At 40.9% G+C, this 17886-nt stretch overlaps 2 protein-coding genes across 2 annotated transcripts; one reads left to right on the forward strand and one right to left on the reverse strand.

Moving 5' to 3' along the window:
* Nucleotides 1–7785: 7785 nt before the first annotated feature.
* On the forward strand, nucleotides 7786–9003 carry LOC109413665 (cytochrome c oxidase assembly protein COX16 homolog, mitochondrial). The gene is made up of 3 exons (XM_062855892.1): nucleotides 7786–7803; nucleotides 8367–8519; nucleotides 8657–9003. The coding sequence occupies exons 2-3, from the start codon at nucleotides 8398–8400 to the stop codon at nucleotides 8853–8855; spliced, it is 321 nt and encodes a 106-aa protein (XP_062711876.1). The 5' UTR covers nucleotides 7786–7803; nucleotides 8367–8397; the 3' UTR covers nucleotides 8856–9003.
* A 1763-nt stretch (nucleotides 9004–10766) lies between these two features.
* Nucleotides 10767–15053, reverse strand: LOC109413664 (BLOC-2 complex member HPS5 homolog). Its single transcript, XM_019687368.3, has 4 exons — nucleotides 14536–15053; nucleotides 14060–14470; nucleotides 13849–13995; nucleotides 10767–13543 (listed from the first exon to the last, which is right to left on the reverse strand). The coding sequence occupies exons 1-4, from the start codon at nucleotides 14632–14634 to the stop codon at nucleotides 11645–11647; spliced, it is 2556 nt and encodes an 851-aa protein (XP_019542913.3). The 5' UTR covers nucleotides 14635–15053; the 3' UTR covers nucleotides 10767–11644.
* Between the last annotated feature and the right edge of the window lie 2833 nt (nucleotides 15054–17886).

Consider the following 17886-nt stretch of genomic DNA (forward strand, 5'->3'; position numbering starts at 1 on the left):
TCTGGCTCACGTCTAGTGAGTTACATAAGAAGATCCGATCCCTTGCGCTGGATCTCAACTTCCTGGGTATAATGTATTATTGTATGTACAGTATCGCACAATAAAAATGCATCAAAGCAGCTTTCCCATACAAACTAGTCAACTTTAGATTGCCGTATCTCAGTTACTTCTCAACCGATTGATTCCATTTTTCTGTGACGAACTACAAAACATTTCAATTTTCCAAATCTATTGAAAAAGTACAGTGATAACTATTGTTACACACTAAGAATGAATCACAGAATTCTGTGGAATGTTTCACCGAATCTAAACTGTAAACCATGTTTCCACAAATCTTTCTGTGAAATTCGAATGTTTCCAATCCAACTGTCAAAACGCCACCGAAAATTCGGTGAAGGCAAATAAATTACAAAATTCTGTGTACTTTTTACATTTCAGTTCGGTAAACAACCAAAGTTTTACCGCAGACTGTGATTTTCACCGAATTTCTGTGAAATCAGTAGTCAGCCATATTCCCAAGAGCGCCCAGGGTGTCAAAACACAACTAGTTGGCTTTATTTGTTATTTCGTGAAAGTAGTAACTAAAACTAAAGTGAAATCTAACAAAAATGTTCAATAGATGGAAAAGAGGCTGAATGGGGTTTTTCGTAAGTAAGTGCTATTTGCACCTTCATAATATATGTTTATAGACAATTATTTGGCTTCTGTTTCTACCAGATTGAAGTGCCCGGACATTTCACCGTGATGCATCCCAGCAAGTAAAATCGTGCAAGAAAAACAACCCCTTTCGTCCTGTGAATCTGTATTTTGCCTTTGTAATATGTGCTTACAGTTTAATGTTGGAATAAATATTACATGTTTAACGAAATGTAACAGATATTGAATTTATTGCTGATTTTTTTGTCTAGAAAACTCCAAGAAAACACCGAATAATTCGGTGAACCGTAAAAAAATCCAAATGAAAAATTACCGTCAATTTGTGGAAAAACACCGAAAGTTCTGTGAAACCAACAAAAGTAAACATTAAATCCACCGAAAATCGGTGAAAAAGTAACCGAAATGTTCGGTGAATTTGACTGTTGAGCGTTTTCAGTTTTCACAGATTGTTCGGTGAATCAAAAAATCACCGAACAGTTCACCGAAAAATCTGCTGTTGAGATTTCGGTGAAATTTCACAGAATTCTGCGATTTATTCTTAGTGTGTACAAAAGTTACAGATAGGTTGAATTTTGACAATAAAAATGCACCAAGTCAAAAAATTGTATAGCAAAAAATGCTGAAGTTAAATCATGTAAGTATCTTTAGCAAACTTATTCATCATCACACAAGGAACATATTTGCTGAAGACACCATAATGATATGACGTAATCATTTTTTGCTAAAACATTTTTTGTGTTGATGCATTTTTATTGTCAAAATTCAACCTATCTGTAACTTTTGTAACAATAGTTATCACTATACTTTTTCTATAATTTTTGAAAATTGAAATGTTTTGTAGTTCGTCCAAGAAAAACTGAAAACAATCGGTTGAGAAATAACTGAGATATGGCAATCTAAAGTTGACTAGTTTGTATGGGAAAACGGCTTTGGTGCATTTTTATTGTCCGATACTGTACTTGCCTCACAATATACAAATTCATGAAGGCAAAGAAAGCCCTTCAATTTTTAACTGTGGAAGTGCTCAAAGAAAAGTTGAAGCGAGGCAGGCCAAGTCCCAATGGGGACGTAGAGCCACGAAGAAGAAGAAGAAGAAGTGCGCCTAAAATCGTGAGTAGATGCAAAACTTGGGCATCCAACGATGCAATCGCGGCCTAAATCCAACCCTATGAACCATGGCTTTTTCGACACCTGTGGGATGAAAGAGTTCAACCATCTTCCCATCTCTCCATTTGTGTTGCCAGGTGATCAAGGCTTCTTGACGGGCCAATGCAAAAAAGTTTGTCGAAGGCGATTTGACGCTCGTAAATATCGCCTTCGCTAGCGCCCACCTTAGCCAGAGAGTCTGCTTTCTTATTGCCCGGAATACAGCAATGTGCAGGGACACAGGCATTTGGACAAAGCACTCAAGACTTGGCGTATTCCATTCAGGAATACCGAACAGTCGCCAGAGAACTTAGACTGTCGGTAAAAATAAAGTAGTGCTCAGGTAGAATAGTGCTAACGTACTCTATAAGGTGTAGAATATATCCGCTAGCTCAGCAACGTATACCGACCAGGGCTTTTGAAACATGAAGGCGGCGCTATAAAATTCATTGTAGACACCAAAACCAGTCAAATCATTGATTTTTGAACCATCTGTGAAGAACTGCCTGTCCCGCTAACATGCCCGAACTTACTTGCAAAAATTTGTGGAATACCTACGGAACGAAAAGATTCTGGTATACCGGTGAACTCATCTTTCATAGAGGAATCAAAATCCACAGAGGAATTTTCGAAGTCTGAGAAGTTGTCACGATTGCTGTTAACCGGAGATGGGTTTACCTCCAGCTTTATGTATCAGTAGTATATACTCATAAAACGAGTTTGAGGATTCTGTTCGAGCAGCTTTTCGAAGTTTTCTATGACCAATGGATTTACAGCCTCGCATCGGATGAGGAACCGGAAAGACAACTCCGCAAAGCGGTCTGTCAGAGGCTGTACACCAGCAAGTTCCTCTAAACTCATTGTGTGAGTTGAGTTCTTGCAACCTAACGCGATCCGATGGTAACGGTACTGAACCCGTTGAAGCTTCAGTAAGTATGGTTTCGCCGCGGATTGAAAACAGGTACTGATCAGATCTTGCGGGTGAGCTCCCCACCATGTTCCGCTTATAGTTCGCATAAAGTTGATTCGCTTTCGGGCACTTCTGTATCAGATACACAATGTGTTTCCCTCAGCTGCATTTGGAGTCGAACCAGACGCCGAGATATTGAGAAGACATGCTATGAATGACTGTCTGACCCATCAGATGGAGCGGAAACTTAACCGGTTGTGGTTCAAAAGAGAACCATCTCTGTTTTTTTCCGGAGAAATCAATACCCAGCTTGAAAATCCAAGCAGACAAATTGTCCAAAGTATCCTGTAGTGGTCCTTGCAGATCGACTGATATTGATCCCGTTACAGAAACAACACGGTAGTTATCCGCAAGCTGTCTTATCGTGCAATTTTCCATGAGACAATCTCTATGTCCCTGACATAAAAATTGTAAAGAAGGGGGCTTAGACATGAAGCCTGGGGGAGACCCATGTAGCTAATTCGTGAAATTGTCAAGTCCTCCTCTCCTCTTCTTGGCGTAACGTCCTCACTGGGACAAAGCCTGCTTCTCAGCTTAGTGTTCAATGAGCACTTCCACAGTTTTTAACTGAGAGCTTCCTCTGCCAATAACCATTTTGCATGTGTATATCGTGTGGCAGGCACGAAGATACTCTATGCCCAAGGAAGTCAAGGAAATTTCCTTTTACGAAAAGATCCTGGACCGACCGGAAACCGAACCCGTCACCCTCAGCATGGTCATGCTGAATACCCGTGCGTTTACCACCTCGACTATATGGGCCCTAAATTGTCAAGTCACCATGAGCAAAACTCATTTGCTTGTCAAACAGCAAATTATACAAAAAATTGTTCAAATTTGGTGAAAGGCTACTTTCGTGTAGTTTGTCGAAAAGAACATCGACACAAACTGAATCAAAAGTCCCCTTAACACCCATTTGCTATTTTTGAGCAAAGGCAAGCTGAATTTCTGAAGCAAGCAACGCAAGACAGTCGTTCTTTCCTTTGCCCCTGCGGAAACGAAATTGTGTATCTGACAACATGCCATTCGATTCAACCCATTTGTACAGTCGAAAGAGAATCATCTTCTCCAACAGCTTCCGTAGACAAGACAACATCGCGATTGGACGGTACGAATTATGATCCGACGCGGGTTTCCCGGGTTTTTGAGTAGCTATCACTCTCACTTGCCTCCAAACATCCGGAACGATCTTGTTATCCAGGAACTGACTGAACAAGTTCAACAAGCGCCACTTAGCGACGTCGAGGAGGTTTTTAAGCAAGTTGAACCTAATTCGACCCAATCCTGGAGAGGAATTGTTACATGAAAGAAGAGCAAGTGAGAATTCAACCATCGAAATCGGCCTACCCATGTCGTTCCTATCCTCGGAAACGTCACGATTTATTCGTTCCACGGGTAAGGAATCTGGACAAACTTTTTTTTTGCTAACAGATACATTAAATTAACAACAGAGATTTTAGCCAGAAGTTATAATACATTGTAGTACTACAGAATTCCTGTGCTATGTACTGAACTACAGTAATCTTGTGTCTGGCATGGAATGTAACGCACATCTTAAATTGGGAACTACTGGTCGCAAAACGTTAAACATGTTATTGAACAAAGTTCCCTAAAAGTGGCATGGCTAAACGCTACGTTAACAATGAAATTACAAATTGGTCCTAACAGTGTCCTATTTATAACCTACTGTTGATTTAGGGATCAATATGCATACTCAAACATTGAATCACCGGTCCTATTGATAATGCGTTGTTTGCTGTCCCACTTTATATAGGTATAAACAGAATAGCAAGGCCTCAATCGTTTTCTGTGTAAAATCATCTAACTGTAAAGTATGACGAAAAGTACAAAATTAACTAGTAAACCTAAATTGAAAAGTGTATTCCTCCTTGAATTAGGATGTAATGATGTTTTTGTATTTACCTGTTTTTTTATTCTGCTTTCCCTCTCGAAGACTTTGTTGTGTAATCCCAAGGGGTCATGAACGGCATCAAAGAAAATTTTCCTTTATGATCAACGCGTTTTTATACCACCGACAATTGATCGACATTCAGCTGAGTTTAATTAGCACTACTTTTAATGTTTCTTGTGTTTTAGCACTAGGCAAGATTCAGCATTCGATTATCACGATTATGTTTGCGGTTTGCGACGCCTTTTCCGTCCGTCCTCCTGATGAAAGCACACAGTGGCGACCGCAAAAGGAAAATAAACACCACCATGTCACGCACACTACTAACAGAGCGAGTACAGTCAGTGGTGAGTGCACCCCGCTCTCAACGCATCTCTTCCGAACAAAATTCGATTCCCGCCGCGGTTTGAGTGCGGCACTCACACGCACTTTGCACACACCGTCCACCCCCGCCGCAGGTGCACAAAATACCCCTTTCCCTGTAAAAACACAAGCGCAGCTGTGCTTGTGTGTGTGTAATCCACTGCCGAAGTGAAAAGTCGAACTTTCTTCAAGTGGTCAGACACTTTTCGCGGTAATTTACCGCCAATGATTAGCACTTTTCTCAATGAACTACAGCGATATCACACGGAAGGTACCCGACGCGATTGTTTTCCGATCAATTTTCTACCGATTTACACCATTTTGACACGAGAATCTGGAACGATCCACAGGACCTACATTTTGCACGTACTCCGCCACTCGGGACTCTGATGGGGCTTTGATCACTCTCACTCGCTGACTGACTGGCGCTGTGACTGCTGCGAGAAACCTCCATCCAGGGTACCCAGTTTTTCTTATCAGATTCACAAGGTTGATGTAGAAATGAATGCAAGGTGGGAATAAAGGGGTAAGACAGTATTGAGTTCTCCAAATTTTATCTTGCGAAACCTCCTATCCTGAGACGAGACTCGCGAAGACGGTCTTCTTTTTCTCCACTTTGTTATTTTTTTCTTCTTCCTATCTGTGTTGACATTATGTTTTGGGCTGGTGGTTCAAACACGTACGTGACCACATCACCTCACATGCATTGTAACTAAATCCCATTCACGCACAAAATCATGTTGAGGTGAAATTATGCATCGCCAACAATCGCCAAGCAAAGTAATCATTGGAATATTTTGTTTTCAATTTATTTTTGACAGTACAGGAGAAGAAAATGCTGCTCAGAGTGAATTTTGGCTTCAGAATTTATCTCGGATAGCAATACTTTCCTCGTTTTAGGTAACGTAATCAAACGGGCTACAACTGACAGCTCAGTTGGGCTGCACTTGACGTTGCTTTTTTTCCTCTTCGCGAGTCTCGTCTCAGCTCCTATCCATATACAGGAGAACGAAAGTTGTTTATACCCCGGACAGACATGTGATACGAGTGTGATTCCTGTACAACGGTACGCAGTGTCAAGAAAATTTAAACAAGACTGACTAATTTTCAAGCGCAATTGTACAGTGATTCTTGTATCACATGTGTGCCATAAGTATTACCACAGATAACAGATGTTTATGCTAGTACAATTTTTTCGCAGAATCCTGTGTAAATGTTCAAAACGATATAGGTTGGCTCACTACCGCCATCTACTCAACTAATTGCGACATTACATCGAATTTGAATGCAAGAATAGTTCAAAGTTCCAGTTTCATTCAAGATCGAATATCGTGCAAAGTGATAAAGAAAGATAAACAATCATTAAAAACAACGATTTCGCTTGAAATGTGTAACTTCCGAAATAAGCACTAGCAACACACAAGCCACACACCCGAAATTCTGGAACAAGTGAGGGTAAACCGACCAGAAAGTGGGTACCAAAAGGCGCCGTACCAAAAACGATGATGGGTAAAGCGGCGATGTACCGAGTTTGACAGCTGTGTCACCCCACTGTTTGATTACTCTTATGTGAACATTCAAACCCAGTTTCGAGTTCAACAGGAATCGCTCAAGGAACTTCTTCACCGATTCCTGGCAGAAACTTTTTACAGTGACTGCCATTTGAATTGTTATACCGCATTTAGTTTACTACTGGACTGCGAACTGCGACATTATAAGTGCGAAAACGTAAATAAAAGTGCGCGATTGCATCGAATCAGGTTGATGTCTTCGGCGCACTATTTCTTCAATCTATAGAGAACAAGTGCTCTGAAGACACCGAGTTTATTTGATGCAATCGCGCACTTTTATTAGCGTTTTCGCACTCGTGAAAACTAGTGCGATAGTCCAGTGGTGAACTAAATGCGCTATATTTCTTCGCAACTGCGTACTGCGATCGAAGAAAAAGGATTTCTTGGGCGATTCAGGCAAGGAATTTCCCATGCATCAAAATAGGTCGAAAAATTTCTTCTGATCTGCAAACAGCCCTTCATAATGGCATCACTGCTCAAATTGAGTTCCCGCACGGAAATCCTTTATGAACAAATCTTCACGCTAACCTGAAACTACCCATCGACTGGGTCGATTCAACCCGGATTTTCATGTTGTTAGCAGTTGTCAAAATCCGGGTAACCCGAAAACCCAGATTCGCTGAATTTGGGTAAAGATCAGGGTAATCGGCACTTTGTCACTTTTCGGCTTGATAATATGGCAGCGGTCAGGAGAACGCTGGAAACTATGAATGTTTTCGCGAAAAATATGCCGATAAATGACGGGAAAACTGGAATTATTCCGGGGAACTGTTTTCCAGCATCAGGTAAGTGAATAGCACATGGTAACTGAGAGCTTTTTAATCAAAATCTAAATTGGAAATAAATTAACAAAATCAAAGCCCCGGAGGAGCTGGGTATCGTTTACCCAGATTTTGCCACCAACATCGGTAACCCAGATTTGAGTAAAGGTGCCTTTACTCAGTTTAGAGTAACTGCAGTTTTGCTCAGTCTGGGTCGCTTTGACATCAATCTGGGTAACTGAGGGTTAGCGTGTTGGCAGTCTTGAAAGATTTCAATGATTGATGATGACAGTTCTCAGTCGTCGTTGATGATTTTTCTGTTTTTCGTTCCTTTTTGCACCCTTTTCGCATCGTTCGGGCTAGCAAAGTGTTGTTGCTCTGCATCGGAGATTCGCGAGATCATCATCTTTTAAATTTTTCCATAAAATTGTAATTACGTGCCGTTTTATAAGGTATTCATCGCTTTTAATTCAGGTAACTAAAACTGAAAATCCAACCTGAGACGAGACTCGCGAAGAGGAAAAAAAGCAACGTCAAGTGTAGCTCAACTGAGCTGTCAGATGTAGCCCGTTTGATTACGTTACCTAAAACGAGGAAAGTATTGCTATCCGAGATAAATTCTGAAGCCAAAATTCACTCCGAGCAGCATTTTCTTCTCCTGTGCTGTCAAAAATAAATTGAAAACAAAATATTCCAATGATTACTTTGCTTGGGGATTGTTGGCGATGCAAAATTTCACCTCAACATGATTTTGTGCGTGAATGGGATTCAGTCACACTGCATGTGAGACGATGCGGTCACGTACATGTTTGAACCATCAGCCCAAAACATAATGTCAACACAGACAGGAAAAAGAAAAAAATAACAAACTGGAGAAAAAGAAGACCGTCTTCGCGAGTCTCGTCTCAGAATCCAACCAGGAAGTCAGGGTCTTATGCAATGCGAATACATTGCTAAATCACACCAAACTGAACGTGTTGTATTTTTTGCAGCATACACAATCGCACCTCGACAGAAGACAGCATGAACAGCTTTCAGAGCAGATTTCAATATTATTCCAAGCGAAAGTTCTTCCGGTTCGGTGTTCCATTTCTGCTGCTGATGGTTGGCGGATCCTTTGGCCTCAAGCAGTTCGCTCAACTCAGGTATTTTTTTTTGATACAGATTCCATCGCTTGGTTCTGGTTTATTGTTACATCACCCACCACACCGCTATAGACGGTGCAACATTTTCGGTACAACCCGAGTAAAACTTTTTTGTTTTTGTTTGTTCAAACAATCAGATACACATTCTCCAAGAAAGGCGCACTAACGGTTGAAGAGGCCGAGAAGCACGGTTTGCTGATGAAGAAGCCCGAGGAGGTCACCCTGGAAGGCGAGTACGAGAAGGTGAAGGGTCTCGATATCGACAATTGGGAAAACATTCGAGGGCCCCGACCATGGGAGGAGGGTACAACACCGCAGGCGAAGGCAGGTCATTAGTTGTAAAAAGCCCTTTGGGAGATTTTCTTTCTAGAGAACAGCAGGAGCTCTGGGAGTAAATATACGCAAGCATGTTTATTTCCGAGAAAAAAACGTGATACTTTTGTATATACCAATATATGTAATATATCAGGTGCGAACAATGCAACTCTCTCTCTCGGTGTATTTGTCTGGATGACTCGGCGGAAAGCCCTAATTAAATTTTATGTTGTTTCTTTTTCACGGTTTTACATCAAAAGCTGGTTTTTCTAATGCTACCGTTGTAGTAGTTGGAGTTTTTAGATTATTAATATCCATTCATGAGATTCGTGAGATATTGTTTCAGTTTTCGTTTGAATGATTACCTTTTAAGAATTTCATCAAAGATTTCCCATTTTTTGTTTTACAGAAGTTGATAATTTTTTAAGATTTGTTCATAAAACATCTGTTGTGGATTATTCTTTTTGAGACATTCATTCTGTAACTTAATCGGACATTACTGCTGTACACTTTCCATTAGAAATTCCTACAAGATTTACTCGGAGAAATGAGGGAAAGTTCCACACAAGATTTCTTTCTTGACAATTGAATTCCTTGGAGTATTTCACTTATTTTACATAACCGCATTTCAATTTATACATCTTATTTCTTCTAAAATACTCGGCTAAGTCATGAGGAGATTCTTGATAAAGTACAAGTTAGGTAGGGTGGGGCGGGGCAAGATGGGTCACCTAAGGATGGATCACCATAACTTTGTAAATACAAATCGTATTGGTTTGTATTCGTCCGCTACTCTTTAATACACTAGTTAGCTATGCTAAGAGTCGATAAAAAGTTCATTAAATACAAAATATGATGTTTTGAAAAGTGATCGATTTTGCGCCGTGAAAAAAGTGCGGGGCAAGATGGGTCACCTTTTAAGTAATTCACATTTTCTCAACAAAAAACGTCAAAATATAAGATTTGTTCCGCATTCATATATGCTCCATATCCATACTGAGTAAACAAGAGCTACTAGTAAACGTTCTATAAATTTATTTGGAATATATAAAAAAACTTTACGACTTAGTGGCCCTAAGGCACCTTGAAAATTGATGTTTTCACTAAAAAATTATCATAATTTTATGTTATAATTTTGAGCGTTCATTCCGCTTGATTGAAATCATTTATGAGATAGTCTTGGTCTAAACCTAAATCCTTCTAAAACCACGATCGTACCATTTGCGGGGAAGAAAAAAATATCGATAGGTAATTTGAAATTGAAAGGAACTCTTTTGGAATTAAAGTATCTCGGTGTATATCTTGACAGTAAACTCAACTAGAATCTACATCTTGAGCAGGTAGTTGTTTAAAGTTATAAATGCTCTATGGATAACTAAAAAAAAAACATTTGGTAAAAAATGGGGACTGAAGTCGAAAATGATCCACTGGATTTACACGGCGAATGTGAGAACCAGAGTTACCTACGCGCCACTGGTCTGCTGATGGCCGAAAACTAATGAAGGGTTAGCCCAAAAGAAGCTGGAGAAACTTCATAGGATAGCTACGTTTTCAATTACAAGTGCAATGCGGAGTACTCCACCTAAAGCGCTAGACACTTTACTACCTATACCTACTTCCATTGCATCACTTTGTTCAATTAGAAGCTGCAAAGAGTCTTTTGAAGCTAAAAAGAACTAAAAACCTCTTTGAAGGTGACCTAAGAGGACACCTCAGTATTCAAAAAACAATTAGTATCAACTCGCTAGTCACAAACAATAGAGATAGAATGAGCACACGACACGATACAATTTTCAGCGTTCTTTCCAAGTGATCAATCCTGGATGAAATATGTGGGAAAATGGTGGCCCACAGCTGCAACCAGGATTTACCCTGATGGGATGGTTCTAAATTAAATCATCAAGTTGTTGGTGCAGGTGTCACTTGCCCAGGGATTAACGCCCCCTGAGCACCAGCAGAGTAGGCATTCTTGATATGATTATTCTATGCCTACGATCAAATCATATATTTTGATTATCCTCATAGTATCATAGTGTCGCGTAGAAGGTGTGCCGAGAATCGAGTTCAGGTTGTGCCCGAAATAGACGTGAACTTGACGGAAACAGAATTCTTCTTCTCAGCCTTATAAAGCGTTCTGAGATATCACTGTTCAGAAAATACGTTGTAAGTTTCCCCACTAGCAATTCCTGCTAGAATTCCCCTAGAAAGTAGACCAATTGGTCACTTTTAGTTTTAAAATGAATCCTTACATGTGAGTCACTTGAATGTTAACCACTAGAGAATTTGTATATGTTTGAAATTGAAATGTCCAAATATGAATTATATTTAATATATTGTTATGATGGAAAGAACAGAAGAAAATCGTTATAACAAAAGAAGATAAAATCGTTTCCATCGATTAAAAACAAAACACTTGTAATTTACAAACTCCAACTACCACTGCTAATGTACTACAATTTTTCCCTCTAAATTTGCCTAATTATGTTTACAAAACATTTTCCTGCAAAAGTGCTGACGTGTGTTACCCGGGGGTAACGCCTGCGTTACCACCCGCGTTCCTCTTCCAGTAAACGAAGTCTAAAATTGGCTTAAAAATGAAATCTGATTCTTAAAAAAAATACATAATCTCGCAGAGTTCTCTGTAGAACAGATTGTGTTTGTGTATGTGATTTGTACAATATTTTTTGGCAGAACAAAACCATTTTTTTGATTGTTTCACACTAGTATGCTCGATTTTGAAGCATATGACGATGCGCTCTAAGGGTATTTAGTAGCTTGACAGATATTTTAGGCGTTTCCGTATGATGCGATTATTCCGATACGTTTAGTAGGCATTTTAGATAGAAGCTGGTGCTGATCGCACCCTTTGGAATGTACTCGTCGTAGCCTCGTAGCAGCTTTAGCAGAGCTTTGCCATCGACTTGCTCCTGGTCGATGGCAGTGTTTAAGATATAGTTCCAACTGTAGAAGTGGATCGCTTTATTACTGGTATTATTTCTAGTGGTGATGCAATTGTTATTGTCCTTTGGGTTTCCTGCAGGCGTTTGAGCTTGAAGTTGTTGTTCGGCCCACATCGGGTTACGGCCCGGGTCGGCAAGCGTGCAAAGTTTATCACAGTTTAAACACATTAAACTATTGCTATTGTAACAGGTCAACATGAGATCCAACAGTTGGCGCCAGTGGCTCATTGTGAACATTTCACTAGCGGCGCGTTCCAGCAGACTGGGATCGCCCAGGTTCCAAATACACTGGATTGCTTTGTCCTCCCGATTATCCTGGATGTAAAATTTGGTGATAGTGTGCCACAGGAAGGGAATTTGCTGTACAAGCTCGAAGCATTGAGCATAATCCTTCCTAGACCAATAGTACTGGACTAGAGTAGTTCCAATATCCGGATAGTGGCAGTTCTCATTGGTCCTCAAGTAATGCCCGCAAGATTCGCATTTCTCCAGCTCGCAAAGCTCTTCATGCAGAAGCATTTTGTTGTACTCTATAAAGCATTCCTTGATAAAAGATCTAGACTCCACATCAATCTCCCAAACCAGTTCTATTTTCAAGTAATCAAAATATATTTTGATACACTTTAACCTGGACTGTTCCTCATTATTCTCGTCCATGACAATTTCCAACTTATGTAATAAGCTAACAATGGATTCCGTATCGTAAGCATCGAATATTTTGGCATAGCGATCGGCAAAATTGAGATTACTAATGGTAGACGAACGATACACCAAGTACAAGTTACGAACGGTCTTATCGTCCTCGCTAAGCTGATAATCACTGAGAAGCGACATCGAGAACATCTTCTTTGGTGGGTTCCTCTTCGGGACAACTTCTTCGCAGCAGTCATCTTCGACAAAACCAGACTCGTCGGTGGGCAAGACTCGAACAATATTATTATAGCTCTCCTCACTATTGTACACCTTGGAAATGTTCAAACTCTTGGGCCTCTCCGGACCCACTTGATCATACCCGAGGAACATCTGCTTGATATTCCGTCCGTACTTCCCTCGAACAACCGAAGCCAAAGCTTCCTTGATTGTGCTTTCCGTTTGCAACGTCCCCTCTTTCGATCCGTTATTGTTGAACAAATGGTCCAATATGTAGACTCCGTTTTCCTTGAACGGCGAGCTTTTCCGCCCATTTACCTTCTTTGGCAACCGTTTTGGTCGTTCCTTTTGTTCCACCTCCAACCTTAGTTTAATCATCGTCTGATCACACCCAAACACGTAAATATCCTCCCCAACGACACCCACCCGACAAATGTCCCCCACATTGTTGATCCAAAAAACCACCTGGGAATCGATCGGATCTATCAAGAATATCTCCCGATCGTCGTGCACCAGAATCAATCGCTCCAGCACTTTTTGCAGTTGCTTGAACGCAATTATCTCACCACCTGGGCCGTTTGCCTCGCGATCCTTCGATCGCTGCCGGAACTGATGCGTTCGCAGGACATTTCCATCCAGGTCGGCTTCCCACAGTCGCGAACCCGGACGGGAACAGAATATCCGCACATCTTCTGGGTAGGAATCGCGTTGCCTCTGCGCGGATGATGGTGACGGTCGTTGATCGTTGTCGTTGTCATCGCTACCCACCACCACCGACTGGGAGTCTTCGTAATCTTCGTCGCTGGACGTGTTGAAACATTCCGGATTGGAAACGATGAACGTTGCTCCGTATAAGCCATCTCGAGGGCGGTTTCCAATCTGGAAGAAGATAACACGGGTGAAAGTTTTGCGTTATGCTACAACTAAAAATGCAAAGAACTTCGACCACATAATGCTCTCTAGGAAGTGTAGTCCCTAAGGGAATTATCCTCACTACTGCAAAGTAGCTTGATGCCGATCGGTATCGTTAGAAGGATACGCAGCTGTTTCTTTTATCTCACTCATTCTCCTTGATTGAGGACAACGAGCCCGAGCGGGATGAAAGAGGATAAAAGTGTCCCTTCTTCCATCCTTCTCTTTTTGGTGCAACAGAGAATTAATAAGCCAGGCGCATGTTTACGTACCTGTTTGAATTCCTCGCGTAGCGTATTGCAGAGAACACATTTGGAAAGCGTCGACACCAAAAGCAGTTCCTTGTAGCGATCAATTTGTACGATATTATTTTCCAACAGAAGCACCGGGCTGAGCGTCATGTTGAGAATATTTCGCCCCTAAAATCAGACAATAAATCCTTTAAAATAATCTCTTTCCCAAACCAGGTACTTTTGTACTGACCATGAACATCGACAACTGCAGCAGCGACACCGTCCCTTTCGAATCTCCGCAGTATAGCTCCTTGTCGTCCTCTCCCCAGCAGAAACTGGTAACGAATGCCGTCGTTCCGGAACGCCCTCCGACTGCCCCAGCTCCTACTCCTCCTCCTCCGTCGCCACCACCTCCACCCAGTTCCGTTAGAAGCACTTCCTTCGAGGCCGAACTGTCCAGATCCAGTACGACTCCGATCGCCCCCCGCATGTTCGCCACCGCAATCTGTTTGCCATTTCCGGAAATCAGCACCTGGCTGATCGTACCCAGCTGGCTAGGAATTATACTGAGGAAATTCACACTCGCTCGGTCGTACACGTACAGCGACCCGGAATTGGCACCAAAAATTATGTACTTCTCCGACACATCGAAACAGGTAAACTGCAAAGAAAAAATCAAACTTATTCAGGATTCACAGTAACAGTCGAACACTGACTAATACAAACCTTAATCCTCCGGGTGTTCCGCAGGGGTAACTGTATCGCTGACGAAAGTTCCGTACGCTGCTGATTCAGCCCGTAATTCCTAAGTGCGTCCATTATCATTGTGGTACCCGCCCCCGATAGTGTTTCTTCCTGGTTTGATTTCGTTGTTGACTGGATGTGTTGCACTTTTTGCGCTCTCTCTCTCCCACACACACACACTCACTCACTTGCCCCCCCCGTTGATAATGATGCAGCAAGCAGTAGCAGCAGCAGCCCATCAGAAGCAAAAGGAGTGGAACGAAAATTACATGACTGATGGCAAAACGGTCGGAGGAGCGCGTTGGGATTCGAAATCCAATTTTCTTCTCGGGATTTGAATTAACTTTTTCACGAATATGAACACAACTGAACCAAAACACGGTTTTGGGATGAAGAAATCAAATAAAATCGGATTTAAAAACACTGTTGCAACGCGATAAGCATTCCTTCTTGGAAAAACTTTGGTGGATTTTCTGCGCGATGAAGAAGAGGAGGTGAACTGTCAAAATAAGTTTGACGGTTGTTGGAGGGGGCTTCCACCGATGACGACACATTCATTTGATAGGCCTTTTCATGTGACAGATCCGTGCATGCATTTGTTTACAAAGCTTGAACAACAGCTGCTAACAAGAACGTGTCATCTTCATTGAAGAACTGTCAAACGCCCGAACAATCAGCTGATTTAAGACGTCAAATGAAAAGGCCCATTACAAAGAGGGGATTCGTTCCCGGGGAATTTTCCCGGGATGATGCACACGGAGCCGCCAAACTACCCAAATTTTTACGCAACCCCATAAATTGGCTCAATAGCTCAAATTTGAGTAAACGATTAAACTCAGGTAGTTTGCCTTTAACTCCAATAATTAAAAACAATCAAAAAAAGTATCTGTTGGCAGCCGGATTCGAACCAAGAACCTTGAGATCATCAGGCTCACACGCTACATCTCGGCTATCAAACCGGTTGATAAGTAAGGAAACAAAGCGCACAGAAGAAGCGTTTGCTGGTCGATGATCACGTTTTGCCATGGTAAATTTAAAAACATTTGTATGCTCGTCATTACCGCAAACCGTCTATCAGTGTAGGGATCGCAATCGGTTGGTGCCACTAAACAATGGGTTGAGGGGTGAGGAGGAGAATGAAACCAGCGGCGTCATGGTCACGATTTTTTCCGCAGTCAAGTTCGCAGATTGTGAACAATCCTCGGTACACACTTTACGTAATTTTGTTTAGTCCCTTACTGTCAGAGCTGTCAGATCGGTGTAACACGCTAAACATAATTTACACAAAAGACAATTTACACGGAAAAAATACACGATGATGAAACGTTTCTCCCAAGAAATGTCAAAATCCAAACCGGGTGGTGTTGGCGTCGAGCTCTTTACTTAATATATTTGATTCCTTTTATCAGTTACAGTCTGTCTAGATCCAATTAACTGGTTATTAGGAGAACTTAACAATGTCAAGATCTTGGTCAAGATAGCAAATCAACGCGAACCATTATAGAGGTGACGATAATGTTCGGCTATTTTTCGTCATGGCATCGCGGACAACAAATTTTACGAAAACGCAAACGAGAAAGTGTTTATTTGTTAAAAGCAGTAACCGCACGAGTACCGTGCAAGCACCATAATTACCGTGCCAGCACCATATTATAGATAGCTCCATATTATGAACAGTCGGTCAATCCAAAAAAGATTTTTCTCTTATGAAGCAATATATTGATTCAAGAGTTGAAGTGTTAATTTTATTTAGCCCCTCTATAACACCGACGAACCGACGTGACAGCTAGAACAAATAAATTCAAATTTGTTGTCCCCGACGCCATGATGAAAAATAGCCGAACACTACCGCCTCCTCTATAACGGTTCGCGTTGTTTTGATAGCTTGACTCCAAACCCCCGTGTATTCATATAGGAAAAGGTTCGCGCCTGAGCTGAATTGACAGAAGCGTTCGCTCGCTTTGCTGGTCGACCGTTAAATTTAGGGGGGACACTTTTGAAACACCACTGTCACGTCGGTTCGTCGGTGTCTATAATCCAATCGTAACAAAGCATATTCTAGATTGAGTTTAAATAAGGGCGAAAGTAACATGAGAGAGTTCTCTTCACCGACTCCCCGAATAAAAAATACAATAGAAAAACAGAATGTTGTATTGTAACAGTACTATTTAGAACCATATTGTTACAATAAACACCACTGTAAAAATAAAAAATACAAAAACAATAAGATGTAATGTTAGACACCATACAGTGAATTGTAAATGAGATTTCTACAATATACTATACGGGTTGTTAAGTATCGTAACAATATAAAAAAATATTTTTCTCCATATATATTTTTTTACAAAACCATACATTTTATTGTAAATGAATTGTTCGAAATACTGATACGTGTGCTTTAATATATCGTACATTGTATGGTACACTATGGTTTCAAACAATAAAATGTACCGTAAATATATTGTTTTTAATTGTAATTTCACTACTGGTTATAAATTTAATCATGGTTTTGGAATGGTTCTCTTTTGTTATGTTGTATTGTTTTACATTAGATAAACCATATAATGTTATATTATCTCGTCATGTTCCTTCGATAATGGCAGTTCTAGCCAAACTAACCTAAACTCGTCTAAGTCTGAGTAGCCTCTGATTGCATTAACAGTTGAAGCTTAAGCTCCCATGTCCCACCAGCCAGATAACCGGGTTTTGCAAACTAAGCATTATTTGTGGCAACACTTTGAGTGGCATGATGGAACTGTGCCTAGCGCGCTAAGTGTTATTAGACCACTAATGTAGTTGCATGAAGTGGGTGACGAGGTACATAAGTATCATTACAGCGTGCTTAACCATTATTGCAATATTGAGGCTCCAATTTGACTGAACTATGAAATGTGTACATAACAACTCATGAGAAAACTGTCAAGTTCGATTCAACTATAAGTTAGGTTAAAAAGCGAAGACGTACTCATTTCAGAAGTCGTTTCAGTGTCCAGTCCAGTCCTTATGTTAAAAATGTCAAAGATAAATTGCATTTAATTCGATTGTTGTACAAGGCAATTTCACATGAGAGAAGAAGAGAAAGAATAGTGTTGAACTCATCCACTGATTTACGGTAATCTGGCCTGCGTCTTTCCGGGTTGACCTACATTCGTATTCCTCTCATCGCACTCTACATACCTAGCCCACCATATCTCTTGGATATGCAGTCCTTAGGACACATGGTTTACCACTTTATTTAAACATTTGATTGACTTTAAATAGATGTTTCAACTTATTCACTTTTTTCTCTTTCATTTCCTTTGCAACAAAAATGTCACGGACATCAACAAAACA

This window comes from Aedes albopictus, chromosome 3, assembly GCF_035046485.1.
Source record: "Aedes albopictus strain Foshan chromosome 3, AalbF5, whole genome shotgun sequence".
Lineage (NCBI taxonomy): Eukaryota > Metazoa > Arthropoda > Insecta > Diptera > Culicidae > Aedes > Aedes albopictus.